Source organism: Miniopterus schreibersii, assembly GCF_964146895.1.
Source record: "Miniopterus schreibersii genome assembly, chromosome: 18".
Taxonomy (NCBI): domain Eukaryota; kingdom Metazoa; phylum Chordata; class Mammalia; order Chiroptera; family Miniopteridae; genus Miniopterus; species Miniopterus schreibersii.
The window spans coordinates 16,011,669-16,026,757 of record NC_138121.1 but is presented as its reverse complement, the minus strand read 5'-3'; the positions used below and the strand labels follow the sequence as shown (position 1 = coordinate 16,026,757).

At 42.3% G+C, this 15,089-nt stretch overlaps 1 protein-coding gene across 4 annotated transcripts in view; it reads right to left on the bottom strand.

Annotated features, from left to right (window-relative positions):
* The window catches only part of WWP2 (WW domain containing E3 ubiquitin protein ligase 2), a 108,381-nt gene that overhangs the window by 19,269 nt on the left and 74,023 nt on the right, over nucleotides 1-15,089 (bottom strand). For all 4 annotated transcript variants that reach the window (XM_081118394.1, XM_081118395.1, XM_081118396.1 and 1 more), the window contains exons 9-10: nucleotides 7,555-7,644; nucleotides 1,112-1,286 (exon numbers count right to left, since the gene is read on the bottom strand). In XM_081118394.1, coding sequence (XP_080974520.1) covers nucleotides 1,112-1,286; nucleotides 7,555-7,644 — 265 coding nt within the window. The remainder of the gene's footprint in view (nucleotides 1-1,111; nucleotides 1,287-7,554; nucleotides 7,645-15,089) is intronic.

Here is a 15,089-nt window from a genome sequence, read left to right as displayed (position 1 = left end):
AACTTGGGAATCCCACTTCCTCCTCCCAAAGAGGTTGTGTGGCTGGGCTTCCCCAGTCAGCATGATACTGGTGGGGGCTCTAAAGGAATAGAGACTCAGGAAGGTGAGTTAAGAGGGTTCACAGTGCGGGAGACCATTAGAAAGTTAATTTGGGACCACAGCACTCTGAATTCTGGAGTAGAAAATTTAACTGCTATTCTGTAGGTAATGACCACAGAAGTTTTTGAGCCAGTGCTAAAAAATGACAGTAATAAATGTAGAGCAACACCCGCCTTCTTAAACAACCCCCCCCACCACCAGTGATTTTTTAAAAAGTGATGAAATGACAATGATATCTGAGGCTGCTTTGGTGGAACAGGCAGTATGGATTGGAGACGTGAGAATGTTGGCAGAGAGAACAATTCAGAAGCTGCCCTAAACATTCAGTTGGGAGAGTCAGAGGAAAATCAGGTATTAGATAGAGGGAGGTGGATCTAGACCAGGCGGGTCAATAAACTTTTTCCGTAAAGGGTCAGACAGTAAATATCTTAGGCTTTATGAGCTACATAGTCCCTGTTGTGACTACTTAACTCTGCTATTGTAGCATGAAAACAGCCACAGTCAATACAAATTTCAGGGCATGTTTATGTGCCAATAAAACTTTATTTACAAAAATCAAGCATGGGCCAGTTTGGTCAGCCAGCCATAGTTTGCCAACCCCTAATCTGGATGAACTTTAAAGGTCCCTCCATCCTTGAGTATCTGTCAGATAATAAAGATCTAAGGAAACACAGTAGCAATGGAAAGAGAAGGATTTGGGTGGTTGCTTTGATTTGAAAAGGTCAAGTATAACAGAAGTCACAGCCAACCTCCAGGTTTCAAGTCAGGGTAAATGGACTTAGGAGGGCCAGAAGAGAAATTCAGCGTTGGAAGAAAGGTGGTGAACTCAGTTTCAGACATACTGAATTCTTAGACACAGGAGTTGGGCATTGAGTTACCAAGTTAGAAACACAGGAGTTTGAGGAATTTCACTGTGATGAGTAAAATCTCCAGGGTCAGGGCACTGACGTTTTCCCTGCTCACCAAACAGGCCAATGGAGAATATGCAAAGCTGCACATTCTGCCCTCTCACCTGGTAGAGGAATCTTTGGCTGAAGTGCTGCATGGCGCCCTGGAGCTGATTCCGCTGCGACTGCCACTGTTCATAGTTGCGCACATACTCAGCTGTAGGGCGCTGCCAGGTGGTGGTCCGAGTGTTGTGATCCACATAGTAAAACCTGCCTCGGGGGTCTGTGCGTTTCTCCCAGCTGGAAACATTAAGCTCAGCATGAATACAGTGACCACTCCACCCCTACCTTCAAATTCTAGCAAAATCTCAGGATGGCTAACAAGAAAGGACCAAGGAAGAGTGAAGGGTGGTATCTGGCACAGGAGCTTGGCTGCTCGGGGGAAGCACAGCCAGGGAGGCCCCAATCACGGAGGCTTCTGGGGCTTAGAAGATTATAGTGGACATTTGTGGTTGCACCCTTAGGAACCAATCCCTCCTTATCACCAGCTCCTGATTCCCATTTAGGTGATCTATATGGTCCTGGAAGATGACTCTACTCCCAACCCAGGAGTTAAACTGTTGACCAGACCAGAAGTGGGCAATTGCTGATCAATCGGTGAATCTTGAGAATTTTTCTAGGAATTCTGGGAAAAATAGTCTCTTTTCCTTGCGGGATATGACTGAGAACACATGTAGTCTGGGAGCTACTGGTTGCCATCTTGGACCCAAATACAATATGAAGTTGACCCAGCAGATGGCAGAGCAGAAGAGTAGAGAAAAAAACCCAGCCCCTTGGTGATATTGTTGAGCTACTAGCTCAGGTTTCACTTGAAACTAGGACCTACATGCAGAATTTTGTTAAATTCTCTTCATTATTTAAGCCTACACATGAGCCAATAAATTATCTTCATTATTTAAGCCTATTTGGATCCCATGTTTTTTCATTGGCAACAGAAATTATCCTGACATAAGATGCCAGTAAAAACATGCTGCGTGGTCACGGGAAGGATGGTGCAAACAGCAGCAAAACTCTCCACATTATCTTTGTTGAGTAACAACCTTTCCAAAGTTGGTCCTAAAACTCCCATGGACAAGGCAGGGCTAGACTAGATGGTAAAAACTTCAGCAGTGCTTGATAGATTTAATTTCATTTCCACATACACAAGGAAGAGGTGATCAAAAGAAAATAAGAGAGGGACCTTCATGGGGTGATAGAAATGTTTTACATTTTGATGGGGTGTAGGTTACATGAGTATATATGCATTTGTCAAGACTCAGCAAACAGCACATCTGAGATCTGTGTATCTCACTGTATGTAAATTATACTTCATTTTTAAAGGTGAATTTGAATCTAATCATATCTAACTACCAGTTTACAGGAAAGACAAGGGAAAGAGAAGTGTGTTACACCACATCACAATCAGCCACATCCAGAATATGAGAAACTCAACAAGACAAATGCCCAGGATCTTCAACAAATAAACGGCCTGAAAAAAATAAGAAAGGGTGCGGGAACTTTTAGGTTGAAAGAGACTTATAAGACATATCAGCCAAAAGCAATGTTTTTGTTTTTTGTTTTTAAATATATCTTTATTGATTTCAGAGAGAGGAAGGGAGAGGGAGAGAGAGAGAGAGATAGAAACATCAATGACGAGAGAGTCATTGATCGGCTGCCTCCTGCAAGCCTCCTACTGGGGATCAAGCCCGCAACCCGGGCATCTGCCCTGACCCAGAATCAAACCGCGATCTCCCGGATCACAGGTCAATGCCCAACTGCTGAGCCACGCCCAGCTGGGCCCAAAAGCAATGTTTTGATCTTGAATTTGGACCTGATTCAAACAAATCAAGTATAAAAACACTTTTAAGACAACTAGAAAAAATGACACCCAGACTGGATACGACATGAAATAAGGAAATAGTGTTAATTTTGTTGGGTGGGATAACGGTATTTTGGTTACTTAAAGAAAACATCTCATCTGTTACAGACATATGTGATGTATTCATGGATCAAAGAATATGATATCTGGGATTTGCTTTAAAATGCGTTGGTCCCCTCTCCTGGGAGATCAGATGAAACAAAATGTTATTGTTAGAACCAGGTGAGGGTTACAAGGAATTCATTGTATTCTTCTCTCAAATTTGGTGTATGCTTGAAATTTTCCACTCTAAGTATGAAGAAGGGGTGGAAAGAAAATCGGTTTTAAAAAGATAAGAGGCATCAAAAAATTAAAAAATAAAATAAAAAAATAAGAGATATCACTGAAGCCCAGCCAGCATGGCTGAGCAGTTGAGCATCAACCTAGGATCCAGGAGATCTGTGGGCTTTGATTCCTGGTCAGGGCACATGTCTGGGTTGCGGGCTCTATCCCCAGCAGTGGGTGTGCAGGAGGTAGCTGATCAATGACTTTCTCTCATCATTGATGTTTCTAGCTCTCTCTCCCTTGCCTTTCCTTTCTGAAATCAATAAGATATATTTAAAAAACAAACAAACAAACAAACAAACAAAAAAAACACAACAAAAAACATAAAAAGAAATCACTGAAGAAAACAGGATTAGCCCCTACAAAGAGAACCCAATATAGATTGTATTATATGACTCCAAACTGTTGGAGTGTCTTTGTTCCCTACCTTCTCCCTGAATTCTTATTTTACTCAAATGACTATCATGCTTCAGGTTGGTATCTTCCTCAGTTTTCAGGGTTAGACTCCTAGATGACTTTTGTTTGCACCTCTTTAATGATCCTTTTAAAGTCAAAGCCTCCCTAGATATAGCTTCTCCTCACGCAGTTCCCAGCCTCATGGCTAGTTCCCAGATTCTGTCTGGATTGGACCCACTAGACTGCACCAAAAGGTTGCAGGTTCAATTCCCAGTCAGGGCACATATCTAGGTTGTGGGTTTGATCCTAGGTAAGGGTGCGTACCAGAGGCAACCGATTGATGTTTCTCACCTCAATGCTTCTCTCTCTCTCCTGTCTTCTCTCTCTAAAATTAATAAAAACATATCCTCTGGTGAGGATTGAAATAAGTAAATAAATAAATAAATAAATAAATAAATGTGAGCCACTGAACGCTGGCTGAAAGCTCTGTGTGCCCAGGTGGGGGCTGGCCGACCAGTGGCTTCACTCAGCTGTTTCATTAGAAGATCCCCAAATATCACTATCTGTAGTTCTCTTCCCTTAGACTAGTCACTTTCCCCAGCAAAAAATACTCTCCCATTTTTAGCTTGGGAATAGCATCCCTACTTAATACTTTTTTCTGAGTTCATCCCTGCCTTCAGCTATGGCTGTATGTCCCCCAGGCCAGTTCTCTGCTTCTCATGCCAGCAGCAGTAATAAGGCTGTGTTTAGGTTATGTGTGTGAAAGTGTGTGCACGTGTGTATATATATGTGCACACACACCTTGGCAGAGGGATGGGAGTGGTAGTTGACAACCTAGGAATCTCTTTCCTGCACAAATTTACAAACTGAACTTCAGGGTTCTGGTTTCATCACACACACACGCATCTCCCACGGCTGAGGCTTTCCAGGGCTCCATGGTGCAAATCAACTGGCTTCCTGGTAGACACCCCACTCCGTAGGTGTGGGTTTCAGCTTTCTCAGCTCTGCCATTTATCTATCAGCAACTAAAATTTGATTAGCATCTCCCGGTGTTTCTCCTTTTCCATTCCTTTATCGTTGACAGTTTATACCTTTTCTATACCTTTATTGCCATTTTAGTGAGTTTTCAGGAAGGAATAGCAATAAACACATGTTCAATCTGCACTGGTGAATTTCAAACTTCTAAGCAGCACAATCTCCCCCCTGATTTCACATGAAACCTTATGCAGAATCTCAATCACAGAGCAGTGGCTGGAGACCCAGTTACCCTTCTTCTTTGGTTCCAGAGGATATTTCCACCAAACCTACAAGCCTTGAGGGACACACTTTGAGCATCTTTGTTTTACACAAACCTTCCACTCCAACAAAACTGCCCCAAGCATCATTCCTTAACCACACCTTTTACATTCACACTGTTCCCCCAGTCTGGATCACCTTCCTATTCTTATTTAAGTCCACCTTCAGCTTTTCCTGCAAGACTGAGTTGGATCCGTCTCCCTCTGTGGGGCCTCCCAACCCCGTGATCTATGATGATGAATCACTCTCCCTCCTCACCTCTCGTCTGAGCACCACCTAAGGGTGACTAAAAAGCAAATTACCACATTCATCCTCGGCTACTGGGTCCTGGATAGAATAAGTCATCATCATACACGTGTCCCAGGGGTCTGAGAAAAGGGGGTAGTGGCCCTGATAAAGTGAATCCTTTGGCTCAGTCTCACTCCTCAGTGACCAGGTCTGCTGAGGTAATCTTAGTTTCAAGATTGCTCTCACCACTTCCCCAGATTGAAACTTCTCCCATTAACTAGCAATGAAAGCTTCAGCATTCTATTCTCTCTGGGTTCCCTGTGACATAACAGAAGTAAATTCCAGGAACTCAAAGGTCTGGGCCTAAAACTCAGAAAGAACTAATAGGCTATATAGGGTGCACAGCTGAGCCATCTCCCCATAAAACATTAAAACTATCCTGAGAATAAGAAAGCTGAATCTAGTATCCCACCTCCATCCTTAAAGAAGAGTAAAACCTCAGCTATCCTTAGAAGATACCATTAAATATCTCCATTTAGATTCCATCTGAAAGTCCACCAGGTGAAGGCCTATATAATGTATAGACCAGAGAGGTTAAGAGGCAGCAACCAGCACACTTACAGAGCTGCCACTGCTTTTAAACAGATGTGCTGTTAAATACACAAAGCACAAGTGTGCAAATGCATCCTGTTAAAAATCAATAATTAATTTGTGACACAACTGGAAAAATCTGACTACTGACTGGGTACCTGATGATAGCAAGAAAATACTGTTAATAATATAATGGTTTTATTTTAAATAAGAGAACTTTTTTCTTTAGAAATACATATAAAATATGGATAAAATTATATGATGTCTGGGATTTGCTTCAAAATAATCCCGGATGGGATGGGGAGAGGGGGAGTACAGATTACAGATCAGGAGGTGACACCTATTTCCTATAAAGGGCCGCAAAGTAAATATGTATTTTAGGCTTTGCAGGCTATACAGACTGTCACAATTACTCAACTCTGCCATTGAGCACAAAGCAGCCATAGGCAATAAGAAAACAAATTAGTGTGGCTATGTTCCAATAAAACTTTGTTTGCAAAAACCAATGGAGGGCTGGGTTTTGTCCACAGGCCCATAGCTTGCCAACCCCTGGTATAGATGAAGCAAGACTGGCTACGAGTTGATAATTATTGAAGCTAAATGTTGAATATGTGGGGATTCTCTCTGCTTTGTGCATATTTGAAAATTTCCATGGTAATTTCCATAATAAAAGTGTTTAGTTTTTTTCCTAAGAAGTCAGTGTTTAACTTCGGTAACTGCACTGAAGTTAGAGTCAAAGTAGGAAACAGAGCAAAAACTAAGGATGACAGATTATGAATTTCATTTCCAGAAGGGTAAGGAAAACCCAAGCATTCTACTGGAAAACAAACTGAGAACAGCCCGTCCATGGAAATTTGTAGGACCAGAAGGTGAGGTGGTATTTACCTGGCACACGCCTGATAGCTGAACCAAACAAAGCACAGGGGCTCCTGCACCTCTGACATCCTCTCCCTTGCAAACTGAGAAGGGAGAAGTGTTCATGTTTTATGCAGGAGCCCTTCACGGCTGCTTTACTGGGAGGGGATTCTTTCCTAAGCGCAGAATACATTCACTTTTGAAAGCTCTCAGGGCCGGGAGACACATGTGGAAAGAACTTTCTGTCCCTGGCAGAGAGGGAACCAAACCTCTCCTCCTTGAAGTTGGATAGTCTTCTCTCACTTGGAAGCCTCACTCATCCTCTGGTTTTGGAGAACTCAAGCTGCATTCTCGCAAAGCCCAGAGGAACGAAAAGTGCACTGTCTTCAGGGGTCAGCTGGGCACCGGGTGCTGTGACATGCATCACCACTCTTTCTAGCTTGGCCTCCCCATGCCCAAGTTTCTTGCAGAGATGCTCTAAAACTCCTAGTATATCTTAAGAAGAAAGATCAGAATTAAGATAAAGTGAACAGAAAAAGCAATCAACAGACCCAGGATAAATTGTCCCTGAACTTTGCTACCTCTGCAGAAAAAGATTGAAAACCTGGCCCGACAGGATCTCTCTGCAGGTGAATGACTGAGGGCATGGAGACAGCAATGGCCCTGGAGGCCTTCTCAGCCCTCCTCCCTCCAGGATCCAACAGCCATAGTAGCTCTGAATACCACTTAAAGTGCAGGGCCATCAGTCATGGCCAACCCAATGCATGAGGGGAGAAGGAAAAATAGGAAGAGAGGGGAAAGAATATAAAAGGGGAAGACCATGGGAGGAGGGGAAAAAAGAGAGAGAAAGGAGAGAATGGGGGCAAATAAAGAGTAGGCTAGAGTAGTTAGTGGTGGAGACGCCACTGGGTCTCTTGGTGCCAGTTCTAGAGTCTCAGGTCTTGTTTGTCCATGCCTTACCCTGGAGGAAGAGGCCTTTCCCAGGTGGTGGTCTTGGTATTGTGGTCAACATAATAGACACGGCCATTGGGCAACTCTCGCTGTTCCCATCTGAAAAATAAAGTGAAGGAAAGCATGAGATAGATACACAGGTGAAAGGCATAAGCCCTGTTCAAAGGGAGTCCTTCACTCCTGATGTGGCTAATTTGAGAGAACACATCAGGGATGACATCCAAGATCAACCCAGTGGTCAGACCAGCTCCACGCTGTCACTGACATTGGACCCCTGGAGTGCTTTCTGAGAAAACTAGAACAGCTCCCCTTAATGGACTCACAGCACTAAGATATGCCATCAATCACTCTAAATTCCCCTCAATGACCCATATGAATCTATATTCCATGGATTTTTCTAAATAAGTGTCTCTTGTCCATTTCGAGATCAAAGATCCATTTAGGAATGTGATGAAAGCTGAGGACTCTTTCCTTCCAAAAAAAAATCTGCATACAATTTCTGGGCTTCACAGACCTCTCCTAGAGTTTATCTATGGATAACTCCATTGCCCTTTTAGCCTATACTACATCTTAAAGTAACAATTTATATGATTCCCACTGTTCTCCTAGCATTATACATGTTCATAATCACATGTTTTTTAGATACAGGATTCATTTACAGAGGGTCTTTAAATGAGATCCAGGTGACTCAAAGGAACACAGCACACTATAATTTACTGACTGTGCTATACCCATGTTATTTATTTATTGCTCTACCCTTAAGTCTGTGTGTTAGTTAATATGCGATTGGGGTGCTTAGGGTGTTTCATCTGTGCTAATGGAGGAACGACAAGGTAGCAGATGATGTAAAGAGATAATCCACAAGCAAAATCACTACAAAACACAGCCAAGGACCACCCATCCCCCTACTACCAATTATTCCCATAGGTCCACTTACCCAGGATACAGTAACCGATATATAAAGAATTCAAATTTTTATATTTATAAAATGATTACCACTTTATAAAAGATGTTAATGATCCCGTTAGTTTTTATGTTTTACATTGATTTTACATATTTCTCCTTAGGGTACTGCCTGGGGGAAGGTGTCCTTTTTCAGGAAGCTGGTACAGTCAGTTCTGCTGAAACACTTGTTTTGAAAATGCAGATCTAATCCAATGTGGCTGATACAAGGGGGAACAATTTGAGCATAATGCTGATTTTGTGTTTGCCTACCTATGGTTTTGCCTTTGAGAAACACGAGATGAACATAGAAGACTTCCTCCAGCTGAACCCAGTCACGTAGGCATATAAAACCCACACATCTACCAGTTACCTCAGTTTACCACCTTATACACCACACACATCTGGCATGATAACTCCCATCTGATTTCAGATAACGTTCCTTGCACAACTTCAGGACGACACACAAACTCCAACCCTTCCACACCTGCTTCCACAAGCAAACCTCGGGCCTTCTCATGGAAACGTGCCATGCTTATTGTAGTGTTATGCATCTCAACCATTTAACATGCACTGCCATCATTAGGTTCCTGTTTTGTGTGTGTGTCACTGACAAATTTTTGAGTGTTATGCCCCTAACCCATTTTTCCCCATAAATCCTGTGGTTTTTGTGTGATTCTGCACAGCATGGTGCTTTTTAGGAACACGTGTTACAGCAGAGATGATTGTGCACTGAAACGAGTGTCCTAGCTTCTCTTATGAAGCCTGGTGTGTCTGCTCTGGTGGATGTTAGCTTCATTCACCACCGCTTTTCATTTAAACCAGGGTGGCTGCACGGATCAGCCCCTCTGAGACTAGGTCAGATACACGTGAGGTCTTTAAGGCAAGGAAGGGAAGAGGGGCACCATCACCCACTGAGCATCTACAATGAGCCACAGGCTCATGTTTTACCTCCTGCAGTCCTTACCTCCATTCTTTAAGGTGGAAAATGCCATCACCATTGAGGAAACTAAGGCTCAGAAAAGCTCAGTAACTTACATGGCATTCAAACTCAGCTGACTATCTAGCCCATGGGTTTTACCACCACATCACACTGACAGGAAGAAAGGGAAGGTGAATTGGAATTTACAGGGAACCTACTACACAGCAGACAGGTGCCAGGTGCTTTCCCGATCCCCTGGCACTGGAGTCTAGGTAGGGAGCCCTGTAGAATCAAGAGGACTGGGGAGGAATTATAATGGGTCCACTGTGCGCATTTTCAGCCTCTGTTTTCATCACAACCCTCTGCTCAGATATGACCTACCGGAAGAGGCGGCACATTTTGCACCACTGGTAGCATTAGCCTGGGAGCAGTGAGGGTCTGGGGTTCCACACTCCCACCCCCCAGAAGGGACCAACTGCTGGGCTGAGGATAATCAGAACTGCGCTTGAGAGCATTTTCTCTCCTGGGTATTAGTGCTCAAGGCTCTGGCTGAAGTGGATAGTGGTGACTTGACCCAGGTGCCTTGGTTCCTCCCACTGCAAAAGGAAGATCCTCGCACTTCATTCACATTTTATTAAAAGGGCAGAAGTGACCAGATGAAAATGCATACTGGGTAAAGTTAAAGATATCCCTGTGGCTGTCCCACTAAATTAAAGACGAAAGAGTAACAAATACGGCCAGCTCAAGAGGCTGTTGTCCCATCTGTGGAGATCTGGAAGGGACCTGTGGGCAGGAAAGGTAGGCTGATAACATACTGTGGCTTCACACCGGCTCTCCAAACTCCTCCTGCCTGCTCCGTGATTGAGGAGCAAATCTGATACCCTTTATTCATCTGAATTTGGAAATTAGTTAGCTACCTCCTTCCTTTCCTTGGCAATTTTGTGGCACAAAAGCACCAACAAAATTAGTTTGCACATTTTGCAATCACTATTTGGAAAACTGTCCATAATATGTAGATGGGGCTCCCCCTTTTGTAAAGACAGAATATTTATTGTAGCAATTGGAGATAAAAGGCACTAAAAGATCTTTTTCTTTATCCCAACAATTTTTTCGTTACAACTTTCATCTGATAAGTAGACTCTACTTTTGGCTTCTTTTATATTTCATTTGATGCAAGGAGAAAACTTTGGTTTTGTTGTACTTTGGCTAATATTTTAATTTGAAGATGGTGTAATACTTGAAATCCCATGAAGTAAATGCCTTTAATTGGCACAGCAAGTTCCCACATACTGCCAGAAAGGAAATCAGTGTGAATCCTCTTTGCTTATACTCAAGAGTTACAGCAGCTCTTTCCAAGCCCAGACAAGATCTGTCCGTCCCATCTTTGATCCCAGCTGATCCTAGAAATGAAAGTCTCCCTTTCAGGGACTGCTATTGTCCAGCCAATCTCAGTGTCCTTCTATGAACCCTCTCAACTGGCTTAGCTAGAAAAATAGTTACCAGAGAAATAAGACCTTTCTTCCATTACCTTTTTGATATCCATGTTTTTCCTTTTAAAAATTGGACTCCTGCTCGGATTAAATGTCCATGTGGGTCCTCCTTGATCCATGACCTGGCCTAGCTGCTTTTCTTAGAGAACTCTCAACTCCTCCCTTACCTGCACGGCTCCTCAGAATTCATACAAAACTCCTCCCTTCATTCATGTGGCACAGTCGGTCAATTCTATTGTCAATCAAACGAGCCTCCTGATTCTCATTTCTCCTCAGTAACTGCTGACCCACATAGATCAAGCCTTCTGACTGTCTTGGTTTGGTCTCCCCATGCCAAGAAAGTGCGACTAGCAGCGACCTTTCATCTGTACATCCCTGTCAGGGGTTAGGTTTCTGCCCCTTATAAGCATCTTTCTCCCCACTGAGATTAAAAGGCTTTTCAATCAAACTACCCACGGGTCTCAATACTGCATCCTGGTCACGTGGGTCATGTCCTGTCCCACTGAATAGCTTTCTTTGATGCTCTCAGAAACAGTGTTCAAAGCATCAAGCTTGATTCAGGTCCCTTCCCAACATATTGCTCCTTGGCCTTCAATGTGTAACATTCAGTTGGACCACAGACTACACAGGGTCTTTGTATCTGAAAGTACTTAAAAGTAGTCTCCAAATTCAATTAATCTTAGGTACTTTTTTAAACCTAAATTATCTTTGCTCCTATGGATTTTAACTGCCCTTTATTCAGTTGTGTATACTCCATGTGCATGCCCCAATCCCCTCACCACCGTCATCATTAAAACAGTAAAGGCTAAAAATCTCAATTCCATTATTGGGATGACATGCAATCATTTCTCTCCTATGTTTTCCTGAAAGGAAACTATCTGGTCACCTTGAACCACATTTTCCTGTGGAAGATTTCCTAAAAGGTCTTCAAGAAATTAATTCTCAGTGACCTGCCATTACAGTTTGGATTCAATGATCCTGATCAACACACTTCTTGAAGAGATTCCCCTATGTCTGAATAGAATCAGTTTCACCAAGTACAGGATTAAGTTGGGAAAGGATTAAAGCTGGGTGAAGGGTGCAGGTCAGTATTAGAGCCGGTTATTTAAATTGCCCTTACAAATTTACATATCAAAAATTCCATCTCTGGGCAGCTGTCCCTTTAGGGAACCCACCTGCACCTTTCCCTTCCCCTTCTCCTTCCCCCAGGCGAAGTACCTTCTATTACCTCTGTAACTTTCTAAATAAGATTTCTCATGTAATTCGAAAAAAAATTCAGTCTCCGTAAGAGCATTATTTACTTACATTATTTATTAATTTGCTTACTGGGCATTAGAAAACTTGACCCTCATTCAAAAAATATTGTCTCCATTTGAAAACAGTCAAAACCCCTATGCACCCCTCCCCCGCCTCCAAAAAAAGAGGCCTGGCTGGTTACTTAGACAAAAACTAAATTTCAGAAAGATGCACTGAGAGTACTCAAGTATTCCTAAAGGCCCCTATGTAGAAGCTCAGTTCCCCGAGGGCAAGAACCAAATGGAATTCACATTTTGTTACTTTATGCTGCTATCAAATGACTCTGAGCCAAACCCTGTTCCCCAAGCTCTGGCCACTTCCTGGGTGAACCATACTATTTCTTTCCTCTGCAGGGACGTTTTCAGACTGTTTTATGAGTCAGAAATCTGTGTGCAATGGAACACACTTCCTGCTCACTGTTTTCATTGCTTCAGTAGGTCCTTTGCAAACTGGGTAGGAAATGTGTTCAACTCGGCCCTTCCCCCGGGAACCTTTCTTGAAATACTGAGCTTCTCTTCAAATCTTAGCACACTAACCCCTTTTTAAAAAACGATCAACAACCAGCACTTTATGTCCTTTAAGCACAGGAGGCTTCTGCATTAATTCTGTTTTCTTCTCCTTCAACCATCCCGTTTTCTTTGGCGTGGAAAAGTCTCCAAAGCTCTTCAATGGAAGTTGGCAACATTAAAAGATATGCTTTCGCAGAGAGGCAAGACAATTCCTGGAGATAGTATTATAAAAAAAGATTTTTTTTACGACCCAGCGATTCCACTTCTAGGAATATATCTGAAGAAACCCGAAACTCTGATTCCAAAGAATCTATGCACCCAGTGTTCGCTGCAGCGTTATTTGCAATAGCCAAGATTTGGAAGCAGCCCAAGTGCCCATCGGCAGATGAGCGGATAAAAAAGCTGTGGGACGTTTACACAAAATACTACTTGGCCGTAAAATAAAAGGAAATCTTACCCTTTGCAACAGCATGGATGGACCTGGAGAGCATTATGCTAAGTACCATATGATTTCAGTCATATGTGGAATCTAATGAACAAAATAAACTAGCAAAATAGAAACAGATTCACAGATAGAAAACAAACTGACAGCTGTCAGAGGGGAGGGAGGGGGCTTGTTGGAGTGGGTGAAAAAGGTAAAGGGATTAAGCAACAAAACAAAACAAAAAAAACTCAGAGACAGACAACAGTACGGTGATTACCAGAGGGAAAGAGAGGTAGGGGGAGGTAGAAGAGGGTAAAGGGGGGATAAATGGTGATGGACAGAGACTTGATTTGGGGTGGTGAGCACACAGTACAATATACAGGTGATGTATCCTAGAATTAAACACCTGAAACCTATATAATTTTATTTACCAATGTTACCTCAATAAATTCAATAAAAAAGTAAAAAAAATTTTTTAACATTTTGCACATATAAGATTTTGCAGATAAACCTGGCAATGCAGGGAAATAGTCACTCTTTAAAAAAAAAAAAAAAAGTTGGTGGGAGCAAAAAATGGGTACACTCTTTCCAAAGGACAATTCAGCAATGTGGTCAAAACCCCTTTCCTACGTTAATACCCTTTAACTCAGCAACTCTGCTTCACACCCTAAGGAAATAATTATGTGTCAAAGATTTAGCTATCTGTTACAGTACGTTGCAGAATGTTACAGAAAATCTGGAAACAACCTAAATGCCCCCAAATGGAGGATTAGTAAAATATGCGATGTTATTTCTATAATGAGTATTCAGTCATTTAAAATAACATTGTAGATAATATTAACTTGTTCAGATGTTTACGATGTATTGAGTGGAAAAAGCAAATAAAAAATAGCATTCATGAGATAATCAAAATTATTTTAAAATTATATAAATATACTTTTTCATTAAATCTAAAGTGCCATCCATTTTACCTGTATGCTTAAGATATTTTACAATAAACAAACAAAATTTCAAAGCATATACTGTAAGATTATCAAATTTGGGTAGATGTGTGTAAATGTGTGTGTGTATGTACGTGAGGCAAGTGGCTTAAGGTTTTCTCATTTGCAAAATGAGCATAAAAGTAGCTACTTTGCAACATCAGAATGTGGTGAAGACCGTGTGAAATAACCCACGTACGAAACTTAGGGCCCCCCACACACTGGGAACACTTAATGGGTGCTGGCTGTTACTAATGTACACAAGGTGCATGAGAGGCACTGATGGTTAGATCTGGGTGTTTGTAGTTTTTGTCCTTATTATTTCTTCTCCTATTCCCCCGCCCCCCCAAAAAATTTTCAAGGGCTACCTAGAATGAAATCATGTCACTCAACAAACACTTCCCACTCCTTCTCCCTAGAAGCCAAGCGCTACGCTCGGAGCTAGAGGCACAGCGATGGACACAGTGATCACTGGCACACGAGTGCACACATATAGGAAGGAGAGGGCGTCTCCTGGGCCAGCCCCAACAGCGGGATCTTTGGAAACCGCTTTTGCTCTGAGATGATGAGGAGGAAGTCAGGAACACGTAATACTGGGTATTACCTAAGCATGTAAGTAAAAAACTAAACCATATTCAGCAAAAAGGCAGATTCTCCCAGTATAATCCTTTTAAATGGTGCTACTCAAAGTACGGTCCGCAGCCCAAACGGTTACTGTTCAGCCACAAGAAAAGTACAGAAGTTTCTAAGCATTTAGAAGCTTTCGTGCCAATTTGACGTTGCCACATCGAAACGTGTCTCACTAAATAGAGAACAGAAATAAGGATTTGTAACGACTGGTGGGGGGGAGAAAGGAAAAAAAAAAGGACTGGTCTTCACAGATCGTTTGAGAAGCACTGTCTAAAACTCCTCGGGTAAGTATCTTTGGCTAGTGTCAAAATTGAGTTTGGAATGAAAATCAATGGCAGCGGCTGGTTTCTA